Source organism: Lissotriton vulgaris, chromosome 4_1 (genome assembly GCF_964263255.1).
Source record: "Lissotriton vulgaris chromosome 4_1, aLisVul1.2, whole genome shotgun sequence".
NCBI lineage: Eukaryota > Metazoa > Chordata > Amphibia > Caudata > Salamandridae > Lissotriton > Lissotriton vulgaris.
Window position 1 is genome coordinate 240,225,580 of NC_141691.1, and position 23,511 is coordinate 240,249,090.

At 47.0% G+C, this 23,511-nt stretch overlaps 2 protein-coding genes across 2 annotated transcripts in view; both read left to right on the forward strand.

The window, feature by feature from the left end:
* TBC1D8B (TBC1 domain family member 8B) overlaps positions 1–23,511 on the forward strand; it is a 720,472-nt gene that overhangs the window by 299,554 nt on the left and 397,407 nt on the right. The window contains exon 8 of the mRNA XM_086967215.1: positions 13,880–13,997. Within this exon, the coding sequence (XP_086823341.1) occupies positions 13,880–13,997 (118 nt within the window). The remainder of the gene's footprint in view (positions 1–13,879; positions 13,998–23,511) is intronic.
* On the forward strand, positions 14,286–17,339 carry LOC147718623 (uncharacterized). The gene is made up of 2 exons (XM_086966752.1): positions 14,286–15,157; positions 15,396–17,339. Exon 2 carries the CDS (start codon positions 15,426–15,428, stop codon positions 16,464–16,466), a length of 1,041 nt encoding a protein of 346 aa, XP_086822878.1. The 5' UTR covers positions 14,286–15,157; positions 15,396–15,425; the 3' UTR covers positions 16,467–17,339.

The window sequence follows — 23,511 nt, forward strand, 5'->3', positions numbered from 1 at the left end:
TGTTGGGTGCTTGGGCTAAGCCTGAGGCAGGGATCCCTGTGGATTGCTCTATTTCTCACAGATATCGCCCTGCCCCAGAGGATCCCTCTGGTCTCCTTAGACATCTATGTACTTGGTGGTACAAGCTGCTTTAGCCACCCAAATTATTGATTTAATCCCTCCTGTACCTCCGGAACTGGAGGCCAAGAAATTTGACACTTGTGGTAGGCATATTTTCTCTTCTTCTAGCTCTGCCCTGTGATCTGTGAGCACTTCTTGTTTCCTTACCCTTTTCTTCCACACCTTGTTGTACTCCGTGTGATTCCTCTTGCCCTTCCTTCCGGAGGAAGCCCGGAATGCTCTTGTTCCACTGGTTCGAGATGGGCAACAAGCTGCCACGCTTAGCATCCACTGTAGTATGAATACCACAGATTCTGTTGGCTGGCTGTGGCCCTTTCCATAGACCTATGTCGGCGTGCATAGTTGCATACTTCAAGGTTTTCGGAGGCTGTGCAAACTTCTTTGGTTGACATGCCCTTTCATGGTGCCTCCCATTTTGGTGTGCATTCCGACTCAGCTTTACGCCGGGTCAGAGATGGTCATGGTGGTGCAATATCTTGATCTGTTTTTGTAATAGGATATCGGGACAAATTGTTTCCCCTTGTATCAGCTTCTATCGGCTTTCATAGGGTGGAGTACTTCTTTCTAGGGTTACACCCTGTGTGGTGTTCCTGCTTGCTGCTGGTGCTTTTCATTTTCATTATTCTGTCAGTGACAGATTTGGTTTCCAGTCTTCTGGAATATATATTACTTTGCGGTCTTGTGGTGACCTGTTCATACAGCTTCCTTTTGCCACTTATTTTTTCTTCCCGAGTACTTACTCTGCATCGGCTAGTCTGGTACATTTTGTGGATCCACTATAGCCTTGTTCCCTGTTTTTTGGGGACCTTAGTTTGTATGCCTTAGAGAAATCTTTTGAGCTACCTATGCACTTAGTATCCCTTATAGGGACTTCGACTGCATCTTTTCTCTTCTCCCTGTTTCCTTATGGGTTTAAATTGTACAATAGGTAGGCAGACCTTTGGCTGGGTACCGCGTTTTGTGAAGGCATTTTTCTACTTTATCGTGTCCCTGCTGCTGTTAATCTTCATGAGTTTGGTGTTCTTTGTATCTGTTTTAACTTTTAGGTGTTCCTACCTGCCTAAGTGCGTCATATCCGCTACACATGCTTCCTGCAGGGGGTGGGGGTTTATACATATGTGCCATTGCACCCCTGGGGTAGCTGTTGCATCTGATGTTCTTTTCAGTTCTCTTCCCCTGGGACCAGTCCCTTTGGTTGTTGGGTCCATGTCTTGGTATCCTGCTTTCACAGGAAGCTAGGTCCCCTTTCTTTCCCATATCTTCCGTTCTCCTCTTAGGTGGAGATACTGTTCTCTTCCTCACTGCTCTGTATGCTACTCCCACCTTTCATGTTGTCCTTTTTTCTATGCGGCGGAGAACTTTCTCCTTTTTCCCGCCTCCCTTTGGGAGAGGTTCCATTAGCTCCCAGTTTTTGATAGGGTATTTCATTTCTTTTGTTTGGACATATCGTATCTTCTGTCCAACTACGTATCCATGCTGCTTATGCACTGTCCTCCAGTGTTGAGGGCTTCTCCCCCTTCCTTTGGTTTGTTCCCCATATACTCTGTACACCCAGTTGTCATCTAGAGCTTTAGTTTGGTTTATTATCTGTTTATAAAGTTTCCAGTTAGCATTGGTCAGGTTTCTCACCTGTTTATCAGGCCTCCATGGATTGGACAATGTGTGATTGTCTACATCAACTATTTGTTGCCCTTAGTCGCCGCTAGCCTTTTTGTTTCACTCTGGCGGTCTGCTTTTTCTTCTTCTTCATGATGGACCATCACCTGCTGTTTATTCTTCGTTTACTGGCAGTCCTCCTCAGTTGGTGGCATTAGTTCTTGGACTGTTGCCCTTGATTTCCTGTAGTGGGCAATAACCTCTACTTCTACTCTCAGGAAGCATTGTGTAGCTGTTTTCCAGTCTTGTCTTTCTGTCTCCCTCCCACTCTCCCCCCCTCCCCTCCCCCACGTCGCAATCCAAGTCTTCAAGGTCTTTGTGTAGGTCCCAAAAAAAGGCAGTGAAGAAGCACCAGTGCTCTTCGCCTTCTCCCTGTGTGTGGCTGATGTGACGTGGGATTTGGAGCATTGTTGCTCTAAGGCACCGTCTTCAGAGACGACTCCGCGCCTCCCCTGTTTCTTGCAGCCGGATGGTCCCCTGCCAAACTCTACAAATTCTATGAGGCCCTCCAACTCGTCTTTGGACATCCCAACTCTGCTGGCACGCCTTGGGGTCCTGCAGAGCCGGTTGGGGCCCTGGGCCTTCGATGCCGGCGACTGCGGCCCGGTGCTAGAAGGCTCCTGTGGATCCAGGCCTGAATCCTGATCGATGCCAGATAATCTCAAGCGACCTCCCCGGCGACAACGCCTCTGGTGTTGGCCGTGCCCCCGGCCTGCACTGTCCCCATCCTCACCCCCGAGGTGAACCCGGAGCCAGAACGACATTGGGTACCTGTGTTCCCCTGTTCATCCGTGGTTTTCCCTATTGCCCAGAATGTAGTGATGAGGACTGGGAGGGGTCACTGGACCCTTTAGCAGACCAGCTGGAAGAATCAGACTGGAGGGAGGACCTATGTGACGCCAGTGGCCTGGACACTTCCCCAGACCTCGGCATGCTTTTTCCCTCTACTGTGGCTACAGAGGAGGAAAGTATCCTACGCTCTGGTGGTGTGAAGGGCAGCCGAGGTATTGGGCCTTGAGCTCCCTTTAGTGGTAGTCAGGACTAACCTCCTGACAGATGTGCTTCAGGCTGCAGCATTCTCCCCTGAACCCTTTTTGGCCTTGTAGGGACCAAGGTACCTGGGATTGAACACACTGTATCTCTTGAACCGGATATTACGTGTAGATAGCCACACTAAATCCCCCTTCCTATCCGCCGGCCCTGTCCTATGATGTTTGTCAGCGTGTCTCTTATACTGTATTTTGGAAATAAGCAAATGTTTCCTTGTTTGTTGCAAAACCCCTTGTATCTGCTATTCTTTCCTGAACTTCGGGAATCTGATCACACCTGCCAGGACCACTGAATGGAATGAACCTAGGGTGAAAACCGTATGTGCTATAGAATGGAGTATGTTTCGTGGAACTGTGTTGGGCATTGTTATATGCGATGTCCGCTAACCAGAGCCACTCCACCCAGATGTCTGTATTATAGTCAACATAACTTCTTAAATACTGTTTCAAGGTACAGTTCAGTCTTTCTGTCTACTCATCGGTCTGGGGGTGAAAGCTAGTAGACAGGGCTGATGAGATATGTAAAGAGGAACACCACACCTTCCAGAACTTGGCTGTAAATTGGGTACCCGTCGGATACGATCTCCTTTGGTAAATCTATGCAATCTCACCACATGCTCCATTAGCATAGTGGCTAGTTGACCCGCTGAGGGAATGGTTTTGCAAGCCACAAAATGTCCCATTTCGTAAGATAGTCTATGACAACCAGAATCACGGTATGTCCTTTGTCGGCTGGAAGCCCCGCTATGAAATCCAAAGAGAACATTTCCCAGGGTACTTCCGGGGTAGGTAAAGGTTGCAACAGACCACGAGGCTTTCCTGGTAGGGTCTTGGTTTGAGCGCAAATCGTAAATAGGTTGATCCATTCAGGAATGTCTTTTCTGAGAGAGGGCCACCAAAACTGCCATAGAATCTTTTCACAAATCTTTCCCCTGCCATGATGACCTGCACTCGGATCCTTGTGGCACCATTGAAAGACTAAACGTCTTAATTGCACCGTGGGTATTAGAACTTGTTTTCCTTTCATCACCACTACCTGTTTTCTTATCCATTCTGGGTGATGTTTCAACCAATCCCGCCATTGAAAGGTATGAAGTCCTCTCCTCACATCTTGTAAGAATTTGTCAGTATGCACCATGCCAATAACCTTGTGTGGATTGAGGATCGTTCTCTCGGGATGCGACCAGGGTACTGCAGTGGATTCATGTCTGGATAAAGCATCCGCCTTCTTATTCAGACTTCCGGGACGGAAAGTCACTATAAAGTCATACTCTTCGAAGAATGTCATCCACCGAAGTAACCATGGAGTAAGCTGGCGAGCTGTCTTCAGGAATTGGAGGTTGCGGTCTTCCGTGTACACTGTGACTGTATGTCTTGCTCCCAACAGCCAATGCCTCCATTCTACAAAGGCTTCTTTGATTTCAAGCAACTCCTTTTCGGTGATTGTGTAATTCTGTTCGGCTTTATTCAATTTCTTAGAACATAAACTCAACAGGATGCATCTGTCCTGTGGTGATATCCTGCTGTGAAAGTACTACTCCTATCACCACATCAGAAGCATCCGCTTCTAGGATAAATGGCAACCGGGGATTGGCATGCACTAAAATGGGAGCAGTTATGAACGCTTCTTTCAGCACATCAAAAGCCTTTTGGGTTTCGGATGTCCATTGAAACTGTACGTTTTTCTTTATAAGTCGAGTAAGTGGTGCAGCTTTGTTGGAAAACTGGGATATAAAACGCCTATAAAAATGAGCAAATCCCATGAAACATTGAATGTCTTTGGCATTCTTGGGGCTTGGCCATTCAGTGATTGATTTTACCTTACGCTCCGACATTTCCTGACCTGCCGGAGTCAAAGTGATCCCCAAAAAATCCACCGTGGTTACAATGAATTTGCATTTACTTATCTTACAAAAAAGATGATGTTTACGCAGTGCCTGTAAGATCAAGCTCACTTGTCTTACATGATCCTTTTCTTGAGTTGAATACATCAGGATATAGATGTATACAATGACTATCTGATCCAGGTATTCCCTAAGGACGTCATTCAAGAAGAATTGGACCTCTGCCGGCGCATTGCATAGGCCGAAAGACATTACTAGGTATTCATACAATCCATACCTTGTTTTAAATGCAGTTTTCCATTCGTCACCTGGACGCATTCGCATCAGGTGATAGGCCCCACGAAGATCCAGTTTAGTGTAAATCACCGCTCCCTTAACTTGTTCTAAGAGAACCGAAATAAGCGGTAGCTGACATTGATTGCGTATAGTGATGTTATTTAATGCACGTAAGTCTATGCATGTTCTTAGCTCTCCATTAGCTTTGGGAATAAAGAATAAAGGGGATGCCGCAGGAGAACATGATGGACGAATAAACCCCAAATCCAAATACTTATCCAAGTATTGGCGTAGATGTAGGTTCTCAGACTTGGTTAAGGCGTAAACCCTGCCACAAGGTACCACTGAACCTGGCTTCAAATCAATCCTATAATCGTAGGGCCTGTGGGGAGGTAGTTCTTCTGCTTTCAGATCATTGAATACATCCTAAAACTGTTGATAACAGGAAGGTAATTCCACTTCTTTTTCCACAGCAGTGCAAATGTGTAGAGGTCTTTCACTAAACGAAGCAAGGGGTCTCCAGCAAATTTCCTGACAGTATTTGGAATTTATTTTCACAGTTTTCTGTGTCCAATCAATTTCTGGGGTGTGGGTGGATAGCCAAGGTAATCCCAATATTACTCCATAAAATGGAGTTTGGATTATGTTAAACGATAGGAGTTCTTGATGTCCTTGTGCGCACTCTACAATTCAGGGGTCCGTGGCTTGGCGGATGGGACCGGATTCCAATTGTTTGCCGTCTACTGCAAACATCACTTCTGGGATTAGTTTGGTAACCAATTATATCCCTAAGCGTTGAGCTTCTGTAAAATCCATAAAACAACCGGTAGCCCCAGAGTCCACTATTGCTTGTGTAGTACCCTGTTCTTGGTTAACGTGCAGTACGATAGGTATGAAAAAATGTTCCTTTTTGAGGGAAGGGATACTCAGTACACTCAAAAATTCCCCTTCTCCAGCCATCGAGCTTATTCGTTTTCCGACGATGACTTAGAAGTATTCACTATGGCAGCATTCAGGCGTGTACGATTAAATTTGGGTTTTATTGGACACTCCCTCAGATAGTGGCCCTTCTTCCCACAGTATAAACATAAACCATTTTTTCTCCTATGGTCTCTTTCGTCCACAGTCAATGGTGCACGGATTGACCCGATCTCCATAGGATCTTGGGAAGATATACCAGGTTCCAGGGATCCCGTTCTATCAAAACGAACAGGGTGTCTTTCTGTCTTTTTACCAATTCCTCTGCGTTCCCGTAAGCGATGATCCAATCTCATTGTTAATTCAATTAGCGCTGTTCATGTCTGAGGCTGAGGGTCCACTTGTGCAATCACATTTTTTAGGTCTTCTCTGAGGCCTTGATAGAAGATCGCTGATTGCTTTCAGGCCATTGTGTTTCCGCGACCAATCTTTGGAAGGTGTTTAAATAGCTTAAGAGATCCTTGCTCCCTTGTTTGAGCTCTAGTAATTCCTTATCAGCTGAAAAGGTGTCAGCTTTGCGATCAAATGTTTTTTCAAACTCCTTCTTAAAAGTTTACCAATCGTGAAGCATTGGATCATTTCTTCTCACCGTCGGGACTGCCCATTGAGCTGCAACACCCCTTAGATATGAGATTTGAAAAGAAACTCTGGCCTTATTGGTGGAAAACACTTTGGGCTTGCAAATAAAGTGGAATAGAATCTGGGATAGAAACACCTGTACCTTGTCAATGTCCCCTAAAAATTTCTCTGGTGGGGCTAGAGGTATAGGAGTTGGAATTTCCACTACCATAGAGCTAGTTGTAGGTTGTGTGGGATTGCCAATTCAAATGGATTGCTTTGCATTCTGTCTACTCTTGCTTGAAGTGCAACAGTTTCATTACGTGACACTGTAAGTTCTACCTGAAGTGATGCAAGAGCTGCCATTACATCATCTAACGTGGCCATCATAGAATCAACTCGACCAGGACGATAAATCTATTCTTGGCCCGATTATTCTGTCCCAGGCCTGAAAGTATCCTCCGGATCAAATCGATGCTCTAGGGGTCCACCTCTCAACAGCCCCAAGTCTGGATCATAACCATACACAGACTAAAGGGTGGTTAAGCGGGGGAAGGAAAGGATGGGGACAGCAGGGAGGGAGACCTGTGGTAATACATAAAGAAGAAGAATTATTTAGAATCTCCTCTGCCTCTTCTATCTTTATCTTACTGAACCTTAATACCCATACTTCACTAACCTGTAAAGGTAAATAACAATGTCCTGCTAACAGGGGTGTTGAGCGTGTACCCTCTATTCATTCACATTTCTGAAATAACATAATGATACATTAAAACAATCCTGTTCTAAATAAGGTCATCATAAGACATTATACTACTCTCCATGTATACCTGAGAATGCGGGGAACACACCAGTGCCCAATAAGATACTATATCTGTAACACCCCTGTGGAGGACAAAGAAAACAGCAAGCTGAATAAATGAAGAGCAGTAATATCCAATGGTTCACTGAAGTATACTCTGATTCATAGAACAATTCACGAAAGTACTCCAATGAAAATCCAGCACAACACGTGTAGAGTTACGTCACTCCAACAAGCGTTTTCCAATGCAATTGATCAAAGTTTGCTTGGGAAACCTCTAGTATCCTAGCTTCAATAAACTTTCCCTTGCATGAACTCTTTAACCAATCAGGAAAGAGTTTGCCAACGCAGGGAAAGGTGGGATAAGATAAACTTTCCCTCGCATGAACTCATTAAGCAATCAGGGAAGAGTTCGTCAACGCAGGGAAAGGTGACTACCAAGTTACAATAAAGAATGCTTCCCATCTCCATAAGATTAGTGGAAGAGGTATGGTAAGTCAGGTAAACCTAAGAATAATGATGCAAACCCTGAAGCAATAGAGAGAGCGTCAGGAGAGTGTAGAAGTGCTCCCAGCCTAGGGTACATCTTTAAACATGAAGTACTCCCGCTGAGGGATGCGCGGCCAACAGCAAAGAACGGATAAAAGTCCAACAATCCAGGCAGAACGTATGAGAATTAAGCGGTGCCAAAGGCACCCTTACCAGACAAAATGCACAAAGAACGGCCACCAAAGAATCATCAGAAAAGAATAATCGGCAGCGTTCTACCCCTTGCCTCGCCATTTCAGGACTTCCGCATCAGGTGGGTCGCGGGGTCCTGACGCAGCGTCCTGCGTGTGCTGCATGCCGGGGCTCACGGGAATTGTCGTTCTTTTCCCGTCTCTGTGTCGGCCTGAGCGATCCGGGCTGCCGTGCCCCCTAACACACCTCCTGATAAAGAATCAAAGATCATAGATGCTTCAGGGAAAAGAATAGCTGCCCAAGCTAGCAATGCATGGCGCATTGCTAACACACAGGCCCTCCTTGCAAGATACGACAGGGCTCACTATGATGAGCTAGAGCAGCTCTTACAACATCTACCTGACCAATATAAGGCACAAGCAGATGTCCTCATACAAGAGGGTAAGCTTATATCAAATGCCTCTATTTAATGTGCACTAGATGTAGCAGACACTGATCCAGGGCAATAAACACCAGTGTCCTCCTTAGACGTCACGCGTGGCTACGCATTTCAGGATTTAAGCAAGAGGTACAGACTACTATCTTAAATCAACCATTCAACCAGCAACAGTTGTTTGGTCCAGATGTAGACACAGCTCTTGAAAAAATGAAAAAAGACACTGACACAGCCATGTCTATGGGAGCTCTGCAGTCCACCCAAACGAGAGGCTCCTTTCGTCGCTCCTTCTACAGAGGAGGCTCCAAACAAGCTAGAGCACACAACTCAGCTTCCTTTAAGACAAATACACAAGCATCCTCTAATAAAGGATACTTTAGAGGGGGCTACAGAGGTAATAACAATAAGGGAAGAGGTTGAGGTTGAGGTAACAACAACAATCGATCCTCTTCCACCACTAAACAGTGACTTCCTTCAGCTCCCTCAACAGCATACCACTCATGTAGGGGTGAGATTAACACAGTTCCTTCATGTCTGGAATTCCATCACAACGGACAAGTGGGTAAAATAGATTATCCCGTATGGTTACTGCCTAGAGCTTACAGCTACCCCTCCAAATATACCACCCAGTCAGCGTCCAATGTCCACAGAACATCTAACGCTGCTCCAACAAGAGGTTCTCTCATTGCTGCAAAAAGATGCAATAGAGCTAGTTCCTTTGCAACATCAAGGAACAGGGGTCTACTCACTCTACTTCCTAATACCCAAAAAGGATGGAACACTAAGACCAATTCTAGATTTAAGGCCTCTCAATCGGTATATACACTCTGATCATTTTCACATGGTCACTTTACAACAAGGGCTCCCATTATTGCAATAAGGCGATTTCCTCACTACACTAGACCTCAAAGACGCCTACTTTCACATTCCCATACATCCTTCCCACAGGAAGTATCTCAACACTATCAATTCAAAGTAATTCCATTCGGGGTCACAACTGCACCAAGAGTGTTCACAAAGTGCCTAGCAGTAGTAGCAGCACATCTCAGAAGACAACATATCCATGTCTTCCTATACTTAGACGATTGGCTCACAAAAGCCAAGTCATTCAACCAGTGTGTTCAACATACATCTCACACAATTCAGACACAACTTGGGGTTTACAATAAACCACACCAAGTCACATCTACAGCCCTCTCATGTACATCAATACCTAGGGGCTACCATAAACCCCAATACAGCTCTAGCTTATCCCAGTCCAGAATACAGAGCATTCAAGCCTTAGTCACAAGGTTTCAAAACCAACACTCTCTCCAGAGTGTTCATGCAATTAATAGGCATGATGGCATCTTGCATTTTTATTTTACCATATGCAAATGCCCCCATTGCAGGAATGTCTAGCACATCAGTGGAATCAGGCACAAGAACAACTAACAGACCTGGTGTTGGTGGACAGCCGCACACATCGCTCTCTGCAGTGGTGGAACACCAAAAACTTGTCCAGAGAGCGGACGTTCCTCGAGCCTGTTCCACAGATAGTACTGATAACAGCCGGATCCCTAACAGGATGGGGAGCACATCTGCTCCACCACACAACTCAGGGAAGATGGACCACTCAACAAAAGGTGCTCCACATCAATCACCTAGAGTTGCTGGTGATTTTCCTGGCACTGAAGTCCTTCCAAGTACACATACGGAACAAAGCTGTCTTAATCCGGACGGACAAAATGACAGCCATGTACTACATACAAAAACAAGGAGGCACACATTCCCTGTAACTGTCTCAGCTCGCACAAAACATTTGGAGATGGGCCATTCCACAAAAGATATATCTGCTTGCAGAACACCTCCCAGGAGTTCACAATCAGATAGCCGATCTGTTAAGTTGACAGACACAACAGATTCACAAATGGGAACTACATCTGCAAGTTCTCCAACCATTCTTTCACAAGTGGGGTCATCCAAACATAGACCTGTTTGCCACACACGAAAACGCAAAATGCCCAACCTTCGCCGCCAGGTTTCCACACCCGTTGTCCAAGGGCAATGCGATATGGATAAACTGGTCAGGCAGATTTGCGTACGCTTTTCCGCCAACCCCACTAATACCACTAGTGGTACACAAGCTCAGACAACAGTCTCTCAAACTGATCCTGGTAGCTCCCACATGGGCACGCCAACTGTGGTTTACCACACTGCTAGAACTCTCTCTAGTTCCACACCAAAAACTGTCTGACACCATCCATGCTAATGCAGAACCATGGAGACATCAGGCATCCAGATCCAGGTCAACTGAATCTGATGATCTGGCTCCTGAAGTCTTAGAGTTTGGTTACCTTAACCTGCTACCAGACTGTATGAATATCATTAAAGAAGCCTACTACTAGAGCTTGCTATGCTGCTAAATGGAAAGGATTTGCCATTTACTGCAATAATAATCAAATTGATCCTTTTAGATGCTTCCATCCAAAATATTATCTGTTACCTTTTCCATTTACAAAGATGTAATCTGGCTTATTCATATATATGTTTACATCTTGCAGCCATTGCCGCATATCTACAAAACAGACAACATATGTCATTGTTTAGAGTACCAGCAATAAAAGCTTTTATGGAAGGATTAAAAAGAATTATTCCTCCTAGGTTACCATCCTCTCCAGTGTGGAACCTAAACATTGTTCTTACCAGGCTCATGGGACCCCCTTTTGAACCTTTAAACAAATGCGAACTACAATTTCTCACATGGAAAACAGCTTTCCTCGTTGCTATTACCTCTCTTAGAAGAGTTAGTGAGATTCAAGCTTTCACTATACAAGAACCATTCTTACAATTACACCGTAACAAGGTGGTTCTAAGGAACTAATCCTGAATTCCTTCCTCAAGTAATTACTCCTTTTCATCTAAACCAATCTGTTGAGTTACCAGTGGTTTTTTTTTCAAAACCCAGAGTCTGTAGCAGAGAGAGCTTTACACACACTAGATGTCAAAAGAGCTCTTCTTTATTACATCGATAGGACCAAGTCCTTTCGCAAAACAAAGCAACTATTTGTAGCTTTCATTGTTAAATGTATACAAATATGCTATCACAAAGCAAAACACACATTAACAGTTCCTCCTAGAGCACACTCCACACGCAAACTAGGAGCCTCCATGGCATTCTAAGGAAACATCCCCCTAGAACACATCTGCAAGGCAGCATCATGGTCTACAACACACACCTTCACTAAACACTATTGTGTTGATGTGCAAGCCAAGCAGCAAACTGCAGTAGGCCAAGCTGTCCTTAACTCTTTCAAACTACTGCAACAGACACAGGTGACCACCGCTTGGGGAGACACTGCTGCACAAACGATGCAAAGTGCAGATTCTGCAGCTTATATGCCTCGAACAGAAAATGCTACTCACCAGTATGCATCTGTTCTTGGCATGTAGAGCTGCAGATTTCTACATGCCCTCCCGCCTCCCCGGGACCTGTATCTGTTCCAGTTTTATCTTAATTAGACATACACGAATGGACATCCTTTCTTTCTTTTTATTGACTCCGTCATTTCCCATCATAGCGAAAAACATTCTAAGGATGGAGAAGATGCCCATGCACACTATCGTCCAAGGGAGGAGTCACCTATCTCGTGACTACAAAGACTTCTTCCAAGACGACAACAACATGCAATCATCCGAGCCCAACATCAGGTGGCGATCTTATGCAAAGTGTAGAAATCTGCAGCTCTACATGCCAAGAACAGATGCATACTGGTAAGTAGCATTTTCCTTTCCTCATCAGACTTTGACCCAGAGCTATGATTGAAAAATACAAATTGAGAAAGGAGGAGAAAAACAAAAACATGGTGACAAAGGAAAAAAGCAGGGATGAAAAAGAACCTGGAAGAGTGAAATAAGGGGGCAGGGAGTGGATGGTGGTGGATGAAGGAGGTATGAGGTGGAATCAAGAGTAGGCGGCTTAGGTATTTGGCACACCTTACATTCTGTAGTGCCCGCTGTGGGCTTTTGAGTAAAACTTTGGACTGACACTTATTCTTTTACAAATTAAGTACTGCTTAAAAGTTAGATAGAGGCAACACTAACATAGCTGATCAGGTTAGAAAGAAGCGCAAGGCGGAGATGGCATACCTCGTCCTTTAGATTTACCCCTTCGATCAAGCCCTTGGAACAAAGGATTAGAGAAAGAATGGAAATGTAGCACTGTGAGCTGGGGAGAGCAAAATTGCACTACTGCAAATTATATTTTATTAATTGCTTATCTGATGTAGTCCGATGTGCCCCATCTGTTAAGAATATATATGTATCCTTGTTCTCAAGCCAATGGAAGTTAATTATGATTTTACTCTTGCTGTCAAGGCTGATGGCCTTGCCCATCTAGAATTGAGACCTACAACTCTGATACAGCCAAGAATTGGGTATACTCTAGCATCTATAACTTGATGTATGCTATTGATGGAGCACCACTGCAGTTTGTGGAGCTCTAGAAGACATACTCTGGTTGTCCAATGATACCACTCCACGGGTATTTTAGATTAGTAATTGGAACGGGATTGCCTTGCTGGGGAATGGAATGGTGATTAGCTGCCATTTCTTTGGGTAATTACTGTTCTATTTTCTATTGTGTTAATATGGGTTCTTCCACGGTCTGATCTCAATTACCATCACCCTTTTATTAAGGCACGCTTATGCTTTTGAGCTAAGGTTGGAGCAAGCGTCAAATTGTGGGAAAATATGGCAAGTACATAATATGTTCTCTTGTCAAACATCGGGACCTTTCTTGGCTGTTAAAATAATATACATGGTTGCATATGCCTGTTTATTTGCATTTGTATTATTTATCCTGCACAATGACTCGCAGAATCCTGTTTCTTGGTGCACTCACGCAAAACAGCACATCATTATGATAATGCATAGAATAATGCACATATAATGTTTGATGGCTAGCGCAGATATTTACAAAATTCAGGGCTACATCTGTACTAAGAGTATATTCAGCTGACGTGCGATCTCTTAAAATTGCTCAGCACCCTGATGTTACATAAGGAGATATGTAGCTGAGTCCAGGGAGCTACTCCTGCTGCCTACAAAAGTTTCCCTCCAACTCCGTTTCGCCTCAACATGACCATTTTTGGATTTACAGAAGAGTTCATATTCATCAGAATGTTCTTAACTTTTAGGAAATTAATATGGAAAAGTTGCATTAGGATGCACCAGAAACACATAAGCAATATTTATATCGGAACACATTGTTTCATGTGATTTATTTTCGAATGATGTCATGCGTTTGTACCGAAGTCCCTGTTTATATATAAAGTGAATGTTCAAATGAAGATGGCCTCTCTGGATAAAAGAGTACAGAAGATACAAGAAAGTTATTTTTTCCTAGTACATTATTTCACAGCTGTGTGCGCAGTAACCGATGCATGGCGTGGCAATTGATTGATTGTTTGTTTGAATCTCCTCTTTTGCATTTGTACAGGCAATGAACATCCTGACATCTGTGCTGCTTCTGTATGCCAACGAAGAAGAAGCCTTTTGGCTGCTTGTTGCTGTTTGTGAAAGAATGCTGCCTGATTACTTCAATCGTCGAATCATTGGTAATAACTTCTTACTATAAGAAGCAATATGTATATTTTTTTAATGCGTCTCTCTATTGCGTTGATTTCAAAATACCGTTTTTTTTTCTCCTGATATAAACGTGCCGGGGCATGATACCAATCAGCATTTGAGCCTGTAGAGTCAGATCAGATTTACTCTTGATTTGTGTAATTATTGCTGTTCTCCTTGGATTTCGTGCCACGTGTCAGTGACACAGCACTCGGCATTGCACGCCACTTGTATTCCCAGGGATTGTTGGCTGTCACTGTGGATGTATTCAGTTTTTTGGAGGTGGTGGTGGTGGTTATGGTGGTGGTCAACAGATCAATATGTGTCAGGCATGCACTGAGCCTGTGGCATGAGGGACGTTTCACCTGAAAATCTTGGACAGGCTAATAATGTATGAATTCTGTATAACCGAGCATCCAAGAGATTCCTGAATGGGGCACTCTGGGATTTACCACCAACCTTCGCTTTAGTGGATTGGCAGCTATCGGATGTAGTGAGCAGAGTAGATGGGCTTGTGAGAACTCCCCGGTGTTTGTCTGAATGTTGTAGACCTACAACAAGGGCTAAGATAACTAGACTGCTAAACATGTACATGCCCTGCACTTACTGCTTTGTTTCCACAAAGAGTGTAATGCTCTGCTTGAAAAATCTCTCCCTGGCCCTCTTCTCCTCTGCTGTGCTCACAATATTTGTTTCTGTTTCACTGTGGCATAGAGGATAGTCGTTTTGAAAAGTTGTTTTACATTTTGGATCTCATTGTATAGTATGCACCTGGTTACCGCCTGCCTACACGTCGTGGTAAATTGCAGGTGCAGTTTGCTCTTTTTTGTCACTTTTTGATGTTTTCAAATGCTTTGTACATACATTTTCCAAATCGCTATTTAGAATGGTTATTTGAAAATCTCATTTGAAATTCACAATTTGTGGATTTAATATTCATTTGGCTTGCTGTACTATTTTAACAAAATGGCCCCTTGGACTGTTTCCTACATCGCTGCATGCATCACTTCATGCACCAGGCACTGATTTTCTTACTGTTACAATACAATTACTGCATGAGATGAAAAATAAGAGATCATTTTTGCCTTGGGTTTCTGAATATTTAGGACAATTGCAAATGTGTCTGATAAGAATGCTCTATTACTTACCGGTAATCTTCATTACTCCGGGTCCCGTTGTCCTCGTCCTATCATAACTATGTGGAGATAACCATCTCCCGACAGAAAAAGGATCAAAAGAATGCTGGGACACTAACCCCGCCCCTCCCTCCTGGAGTACATAAGGGGTACTTACCCAGCAGTCTCCCTGAACAACCAAGCCCAAAACAGGAAGGCCGTCCGGCCGTCCGGGAGGGAGGGCGGGGCGTATGAATGGGACGAGGACAACAGGACCCGGAGTAATGAAGATTACGGTAAGTAATGGAGCATTTACCCCCAGGTCCCTTATGTCCTCGTCCCATTCAGAACTATGTGGAGAATACCAAAGCAGAAAAGCCGGCCTTCCCAAACCAAACAGAAGCCAACTCAGGAAACACACCAAGGCTGAAACCGCAGGAAGCAAAAGGCAGAACTGGCAAAAACCCCAAGCAGGGCCCCCGACAAGGAGCCACACCAAACCAGGACGCACCCAACAAAACAACGGGAGAACATCCAGAGGACCAGAACGACCACCATAGAGGGCAACCAGCCCAAGCAGGAACACCCCACAGCCAACCAGAGAAGGGGAGAGGATGGACACACAAGCCAACCGAGGCAAGAAGAAACAACAGCAAGGAGGCCACCCAAAGGAAAAAAAATAGGCCAAGACCCACCATGCCAGGAAGCCAGAACCGGGAAACAGAAGCCAAACCCAGGTACAGAGAACCCATGCCAGCCAAACCCTGGCCCCGGACAGAAAAAGAAACACCCAGGGGACAAGAGGGCCAGAGGAACGCAAAGACCCAACCAACAACAACCAAAGCCGGCCCCGGGAAAGAGGGGGCCGAGAAGCCCACCAAGGCTAGGACCAACCCAGAAGAGAAGGGAAGCAAAAGACATGACCCCAGAGAGACCAGAGGAAAAAACCTCCGGAAACACTCAAAAGAGCAGCAGGCCGAACAGAAAAGGGCCAGCAACAGCAGACAGACCACCAGCAACCAGCCCGGAAGGCGAGACAGAGCCCACGGACAGGAAAAGAGGGAAACCCAAGGCACCAAAGGACCCAGCACCTCCATGAAACCCGAGCAGCAAAAACCAACAAGGGCAACCAACCAGGACAAAGAGACCCGGAACAACAAGGAGGAAAAGGGAACAGGAGGAACCACAGGAACCCCAGAACACAGCCCCAGCCAACCGGAGGAAAACGGAGCAGGAAGCAACAGCCCGAAGAAGGCACACCCTTACAACAGAGAAGTAGAGCAACCAGACGGACAAAAGACCCAGGGAACCCAAGACCAAGCAAGGGAACCCAAAGGGGGCTAACACCAACCACAGCCAAGCCCAACAAAAGACATGCCAGGCAGAGAAGACCCCAAACAGCTGTAGCAGAGGGTCGAGGCAAAAAACACATAGGCTAGTGAGACCGAGGGCCAACAACCCCCAGAGGACCCAAAGGAGCGGGACAGGCCCAAACAGCACAGCACGGAACCCCAACCCACCTGGGGAGAGGGAACACAGAAGCAAACAGAAGCCAGCGAGGAAGCCCGGCACGACCCAAGGAAGTGCACTCGCAGGTGACGAACCCCCCAGGGCAAAAACGGCAACTGAGGACCCATCCAGGGAGCCAAAGCCAAAGCCAAGCAACCCGCACGACCCAAAGGACCCGAAGGCCCAACCCAAAAAACCACGGGAAGGCCAAAGAAGTGAAGGCCCCAGCAGAGCACAGGCCAGAGAGCACACAGCCCCGGCGGCCCCCAAACGAACCCTACGAGGATGGAAGCAGGGAAACTGGAGTGGATGACAGATGCAGAACCAAGACGCCACAACGGCAGGAACACATCACACCCACAAGGGACTGGAACTCGAAAGCAGAGGGACCAGCTACCCCACAGGCAGACAAGACATCCGCACAGATGTGTAAGGCCACCCAACAAACCAAAACAGCCCTATAAGGCAGGCCAGGACCGCAGAAAGAGCGCAACTAGGCAACCCCAAGCAGGTCACACCCAACAACCCAGCAGATCAGCCAAGAACAGGAGCCAACAGGGAGCAGAAGCAACCGCAAGCCTGCAGACCAGGAAGACCTTAACACGGCCCCTGGATAGGAGTACAGGGAAAGCGGAGGCACAACTCCGGCAAAAAGAACCACCAGAAAGGGAAAGGGGGACAACACCCCCCGCACCACAGCAAGCCAAGCCAGAGAAAAAAACACGGCAGGCCAGAAGAGACCCAGTGGAGGCAAACAGCACCAGGGGAATCCATCCAGGCAGCAAACAATGTCCACCCAGCAGCATCAAGGACACCAGACGAGACCAGAAGAAGCAGGGAGGAAAGGCCAAAGGAAGAAGCACATCCAACAGACACGACGAACACAAGACACCCCAGGGGAAGCCAAAATCCACCAAGGCACCAGAGCAGACGAGCCACCCAGAACCCCATGCAGCAGCGAGTACCAGAGAGGAGCGACCAGAGCAACCCAAGCACACCGGCAAGGGAGACAGACCCCGAAAGGAGGCCAGACCAGCAACACAGCGCCAGAGGAGCCCAGGTAAGCAGAAAAAGAGGCAGCCAACCCCAGCCGGAAATACACGCGGGAGACCCCACCTAGGAGAGAAGCCAACCCTAGGGAGGAAAGGCCACAGGCAACAAAACCACAGAAGCCAGGACCGCAACAACCAGTCCCAGTCCCAGGGCAAGGCCAAGGATCACCAGCTCCAAGTCCGAACGACAGGGCCAGCGGACAAACAGGGTGAAAAGCAGCACAAACATGCACAACACGAAGAACCACGCAGATGCGCAGGCCAACACGGAAAGGGACCAGGAGAGGCAGAACAGCAGCAGGAAGACAGAAACAACAACCCGGCACCGCAGCCACAGGCACCACAATCCAGCAAAAGCCACAGGCAGAGACCCACAAAGGTACGGGGAGCCCAGAACACCACCCTAGAGACACAGGCAAGGCCAAGGCCAGGCCAGGAGCGAGAAACCCAGAGAGGGACCGCAGCAAAAAGGAGGAGAGGGAGCCACAAATACACCCCCCCCTTACCCCCCCAAAGAACGGGGAAATGCAGAGTACCCACAGGAACACTAAGGCCGCAGCCCCCGAAAACCTGGAGGGGAGGATGGGACACCACAAAGAACAAGGCCCACCCCGACGGAGAGCCCCAGGCAGCCAAGAAGGCAACACCAGACCGAAGAAGAAAGAGCACAGCCCGAAGCACAAGGAGAAGACCGCAGTGCAGATCCACCTCGCAATAGCACCCAAGCCAAAGGTACAACAAACGTAGAAACCAGGACCAGAGTCGCAAACACGGCCAGGAAACCAAGGGAGTCTGCACTGAAACGCAATCCTCCGCACAATCCTCCAGGCTAGCACACATGGCACACAAGAAGCACCCAAGTGCGCGACGGAGCAAAAGCGGGAGCTACCAACACCAGGGAGCACACAAATACACAGCACATCACACTGCAAGGCAGAAACACGAGATATGCAAAGAGCAATGGTCGGGACAACAAACAAGGGACTCCAGGCCTCAAAAACCGGCAGCAGGAAGAAGCACAACCCCAACGGAGCATCCAGAAACACAGCGACAGCCAAGCTGCACAGGAGGCCATGGTGCATGTGCAGCACCTGTGACGCAGCCCCCCACACGCCAGTAGAGCTAGGTCAGAAAATATCAGAGTGAAAACCATCAAAGACCCAAAAGGCGTACACATGGACACACCCCAGAGCACGTGCCCGGGCAGAGAGCAGGAACGGCACCCAGGAGGCCCCGGGTCCAAGCCCCCCCGGCATCCCAGACCAAAGCCACACACATACCCCAATGAGACACAAAACGCAGAGTGCAGCAGCGGAAGACCGAACCAGTGAACAGGAAGCCGAGCACAAACACCTGCAGCGAATGTACCAGCAACCCGAGCCAGCATACGGCCAGAACAAAAGGCACCAAATAAAATATCAATGTAGCCTGCGAACCACCAGCGCTGAGACCAGCCACGCACACTCACAAAAACGTGAAGATCGCCAGCCCCACTGTGAAGTCTGCCTACGTGGGAGAACAAAGGAACACGCCGCGTGAAGCCCCACCAGCCACGAGAAGAAGAACAGAGCGAACCAGCCCAGTAGCAGCCGAGCGAGGCACAGGGGCCCCAAACACCCGACAGGGGCATCGCCGGATGCTTTGAAAGCTGACTTGACCAAATGAATTAGAAGCAGGGCTGTTGCCACTATTCCGTCCTCCCTGATAAAGAACTCTGTGTGAGAGAAAGTAACGACTCCCACAGGGGTTCGACGCCCCGTGACTTCCTCAGGTCGGCTTTCTCACTGCAAACATGTAACAGCAGCTTAGGGGACAGCGCTGCGAAAATACCTGCGCTCTGCACTCCCGCGGTGTTGAGGAACCCACAACTGAGCTGCAAGGGGAAACAAACCAGACAGGGAGCAGGACACAGACAGGCAGGGAGAGTACAAAACCTCTGCTATGCGGGACTCACCCGGAGCGGGGGCCGGAACACCCCCAGGAAAGGCCCCCACTCCAATCATCCGGCTCCGGAAATCCACGAGACAGAAAGCGCAGCGTGTCTTCCACCCGGCCAGGCCACAGAAAGACGTGCTCAGCGACCAGGAAGGAACCCTCGGGAGGCGGCGCACCAGCCACAAAGGGCCGGCAATCAGGATTTCCAGCCAGGAATAGCCCTGCCGCCCAGCCGGCAGGCCAGGAGGTAGACTAATGAAAACCCCCCTGCCCGCGAAGCCAGGCAGCCAGGTGAGGTAATATAAATTAGAATGGTCATGTTGTGTTCCCTAGCGAGTACCCCACCGACTCCATGTACGAGTTAAAAGTGCATGTAACTTCCCTCCTGTACCAGCTATGAAGACGCAAATACATTTGCGTCCAACGTTAACTTGTCCTCTTTCAGACCCACCATGAATGGGTTTGATGGTCCGTTCCTAAGTATGCTATGCCAACGTCTTTTTGAAGTGTACTCCTACGTTTTTCAGCCTGGCTGAAAGTAGGCCCTGAATCTCTGCCACCGAGCCTCTTTTCTGGCTTCTGACTGCGAGGGCCTCTGCCCAAGCAGCCCCCGTACCCGTGAACTCTGACTTACTTCTAGCGCGGCCCTCCGTGCTCAGCTCAGCCTGCTGCCTGCCAAGATTGACTATAACCTTCGAGTTATCTGTTTTCCTCCCCGAAGATACATTCCAGCCTGCTAGCTTCAGTAAACATCCTTCCTCAGCTACAGGGCAAAAGGGCCGACCTGTCTTTATGCAAGTAATTCATAGCCTCTGTTGCCATGCTTCCATGGAAGGCCCCATGCCCCCACGCTTCTCATACAGACACTCAGGCGCTTATACACGCACTCACAGCAAGTATAGAATAGCTTCTGCTCTAGAGACCTTTCTGCCCAGATAGCTTAGTTCCCAAAACATCAGATATCAGATATGATAGAAGCACAAGTTGATCTGACATGCCAGACTTCTGTCTCTTTCCGTCAGTGTAAATGTCAAGTCCCCTGCACCCCGTCTATCACACGTCATGCAGCTGCGCGCGCATCCAAGCTTCCGATTTCTGCTGACATTGCAACATTCTGTTAGCACCACCCCTTGGTGCCACCCACTTGCGTCACCTATCAGTGACGTTTCTAGCACACACGCCTAGTTTACGCCTCTTGATGATGTACTAGCACCACGTGTATACTGTTATCTTGTCTTCTCTCAGCTGTTACGCCTCTTACATTGAACATTATGATGTAAATCAAGTATATAAGCTATGTATTGTCAATAAACGTTAGCGCGCTCATCTATCCCTTCTGACACCCTGTGTGGTGGTCAGAACATGATATCCTGATTCCTTTATGAGGAATAAAACCCTTAGAAACTCTTACACCACGGACTCTGTTTTCCTTCATTTCGATTGAGTTATTATTGATTAAGTACTTACCTGCATAGAAATTAAGAGAGTAAATTAATTATTTACATCATTTTGGCGCCCGAATAGGGACCCCTCCCCCACCTCACGCGCCGGAAGGTGCGTTGCAATCCGTGTCCCCTGCCATCAGTTAGACGGACAACACGTGTACTGGCAGGATTTCCTGCATCCCCCTCTGACACACGGAGGTGACGAAGACTGCGATCAGTGCCCAGACGAGGCGGTGAGGAGTGCGGAGGATCCCGACCAGAGCCCAGCCGAAGGAAGCAAGGTCCGAGGTGTGAAGAGGCCCACCAGTTTTCCGAAGTTTTCCGAAGTTTTCCGAAGTTTTCCGAAGTTTTCCGAAGTTCCGAGTCGAGTCCAGTCGAGTTTTCCGAGGCCTTCTGTTTTCCGTGCTTCCCGGTGAGTACCATTGCTGGGTCGTATCTAGACGGGTTTGGGTACGCAAGTCCGGTCTGCACTGTTTTTAGGCAGTGTATCTGTACTGTTTAGCAGTATATAAAGTATTCCGAATTTCTGCACTGTTACAGCAGTGTATCTGTATCGTTGAGCGGTACATTCAGAGTAGGGGGAAGTTAGCTATGTCTTTAAATGTTTCATGTGATTAATGTCGTGGTATGAATGTGATTGTTTTTGTGCATTATTGTGTTTTTGTATAAATAGTTACAGTTGACGTTAAGTATCAAGGATCAAGCATTCCAGCATCAAGTAGGCACAATGCCGTTTTTCAACAAATTAAAGCAGATAGGAACTAGGAAAGGGATGTTAGAGGAAGAGATTCCAATCCCCCCTAGGGACACTCCAGGTAATTTCATGTATAATAAGCATGGCATAGACGCCATCTTGTATCTAGAGTTATGGACAGATTATACCAAGCACCTAGAGGAAAGATACCGATGGCCAGTTAACGGAACATGGGATGCCGAGTGCATCATAAAGGTAGAAGAAATATTACGGAAAAAGAAAGCTAGACAATCTCAGAAAGACGCCATAGAATTTTGGCGTAAGGAATCACGTAAGCGTGCTGATAGAGCACTCCGTAGAGAAGACAGGCTTAAAGAATCAGAAAAGGCCCAAGAAAACGAATTAGTTACTGAGGGAATTCGAGTAAAAGTAGAACAAATAGATCGTATCCTAAATGGCAAAGTGAACAACATGTATCTTTTGGCCGATGGTACCCCTGACGCCATTTCAGAAATACCGAAAAATTTGCCGTCACCATTAGTTCCAACTAAAGTAATGCATAAGACTACTAAAGACATATTCCTAAATTCATATCTCGAAGATGTAGCGCCAGCTTACACCAATCTGCCTGTTCGTGCCCTGCCTACTGACAGGGCCGGGGGTGGTACTGCCCCCCAAGATCACTCTCAGCCGACACCGAAAAAGACTAGTCCCGTTCCGCCAGCTCCGCCACTTCCCTCACCTAAAACTGATCTGCCGAAACCACTTCAATCAGATCCTACTAAAAGACAAATTCAGATACTGACTACACACAGAGATAATGCCCAAGTTTCCGCTTCAGGAGGTGCGACCGCGGGTCTCCAGACCCCGCCACCGACTCACAGATTAAATCTCAGAGGTATGCAGAGTCCTTTTACGCACAGATCCCCCCGTTCTTCTAATTCATCCCGTCTTGATGCACTAAAAGAAAATATGTCAGTTTGTAGATATGATCCAGAACCTGGACAGGACGACTTAATGATATTAGCGTCTTTACGGTTAAGATCTGCTACTGATAGTTTGTTATGTTATGCAGGAATGAAGGAGCACCTAGATAGAATATATGAGTTCGTTCAAACGGGAAAGGACCCCGACAGTATTAAGGATGCCCTGGAGAAACAGAAAGTTACCATGCAAGCACTGATACTACGATTTTTCATAAATTGTCTAATAAGAGAACGAGACAGGCCCGGAACAGAGCAGAGTGAATTGGATGCATTGAACAAGTGGGGTCAAAATATAGCCGATGGAAAACATGACAGACAAAATTGCATAGAGGCCATGTATAAAAAGATTAAGAAAGCAGTGATAGCAGTACACGAGAAAGAGAAAGAAAAGGCTCCCTCCGAGGAGGAAGAAGAATCTGAAGAACTAGAACCAATTACAAGCACTATAGCATATGTAGGTAGGGGAAACTACCTTAGGAAAGGTGTCCGTCCGGAAAGCAAGAGAGTTTTCTTCTCTGCCTTAACGAATCCGAATTCTGCTGAGCATCAGTTCCAGGAAACTGATAAACGGCTTCGAGATCGAGTTGGGTACCATGTACTCAATTCTATGGATGAACAAGAATTAGCCCGATCAGCGGTATCATGGGCCGAAAATGCAGACATATATAATGATGACACCGTAGCACAGACATTTCTGAACCTCTCCCCCGACGAACAGAAATTAGCAGGTATATATATGATTCAGCACCTTCTCATTAAGTACAGAAA

Coding starts and splice junctions, on each gene's coding strand:
- LOC147718623 (XM_086966752.1), top strand. CDS start 15,426: ATGGAGCATTTACCCCCAGGTCCCTTATGTCCTCGTCCCATTCAGAAC.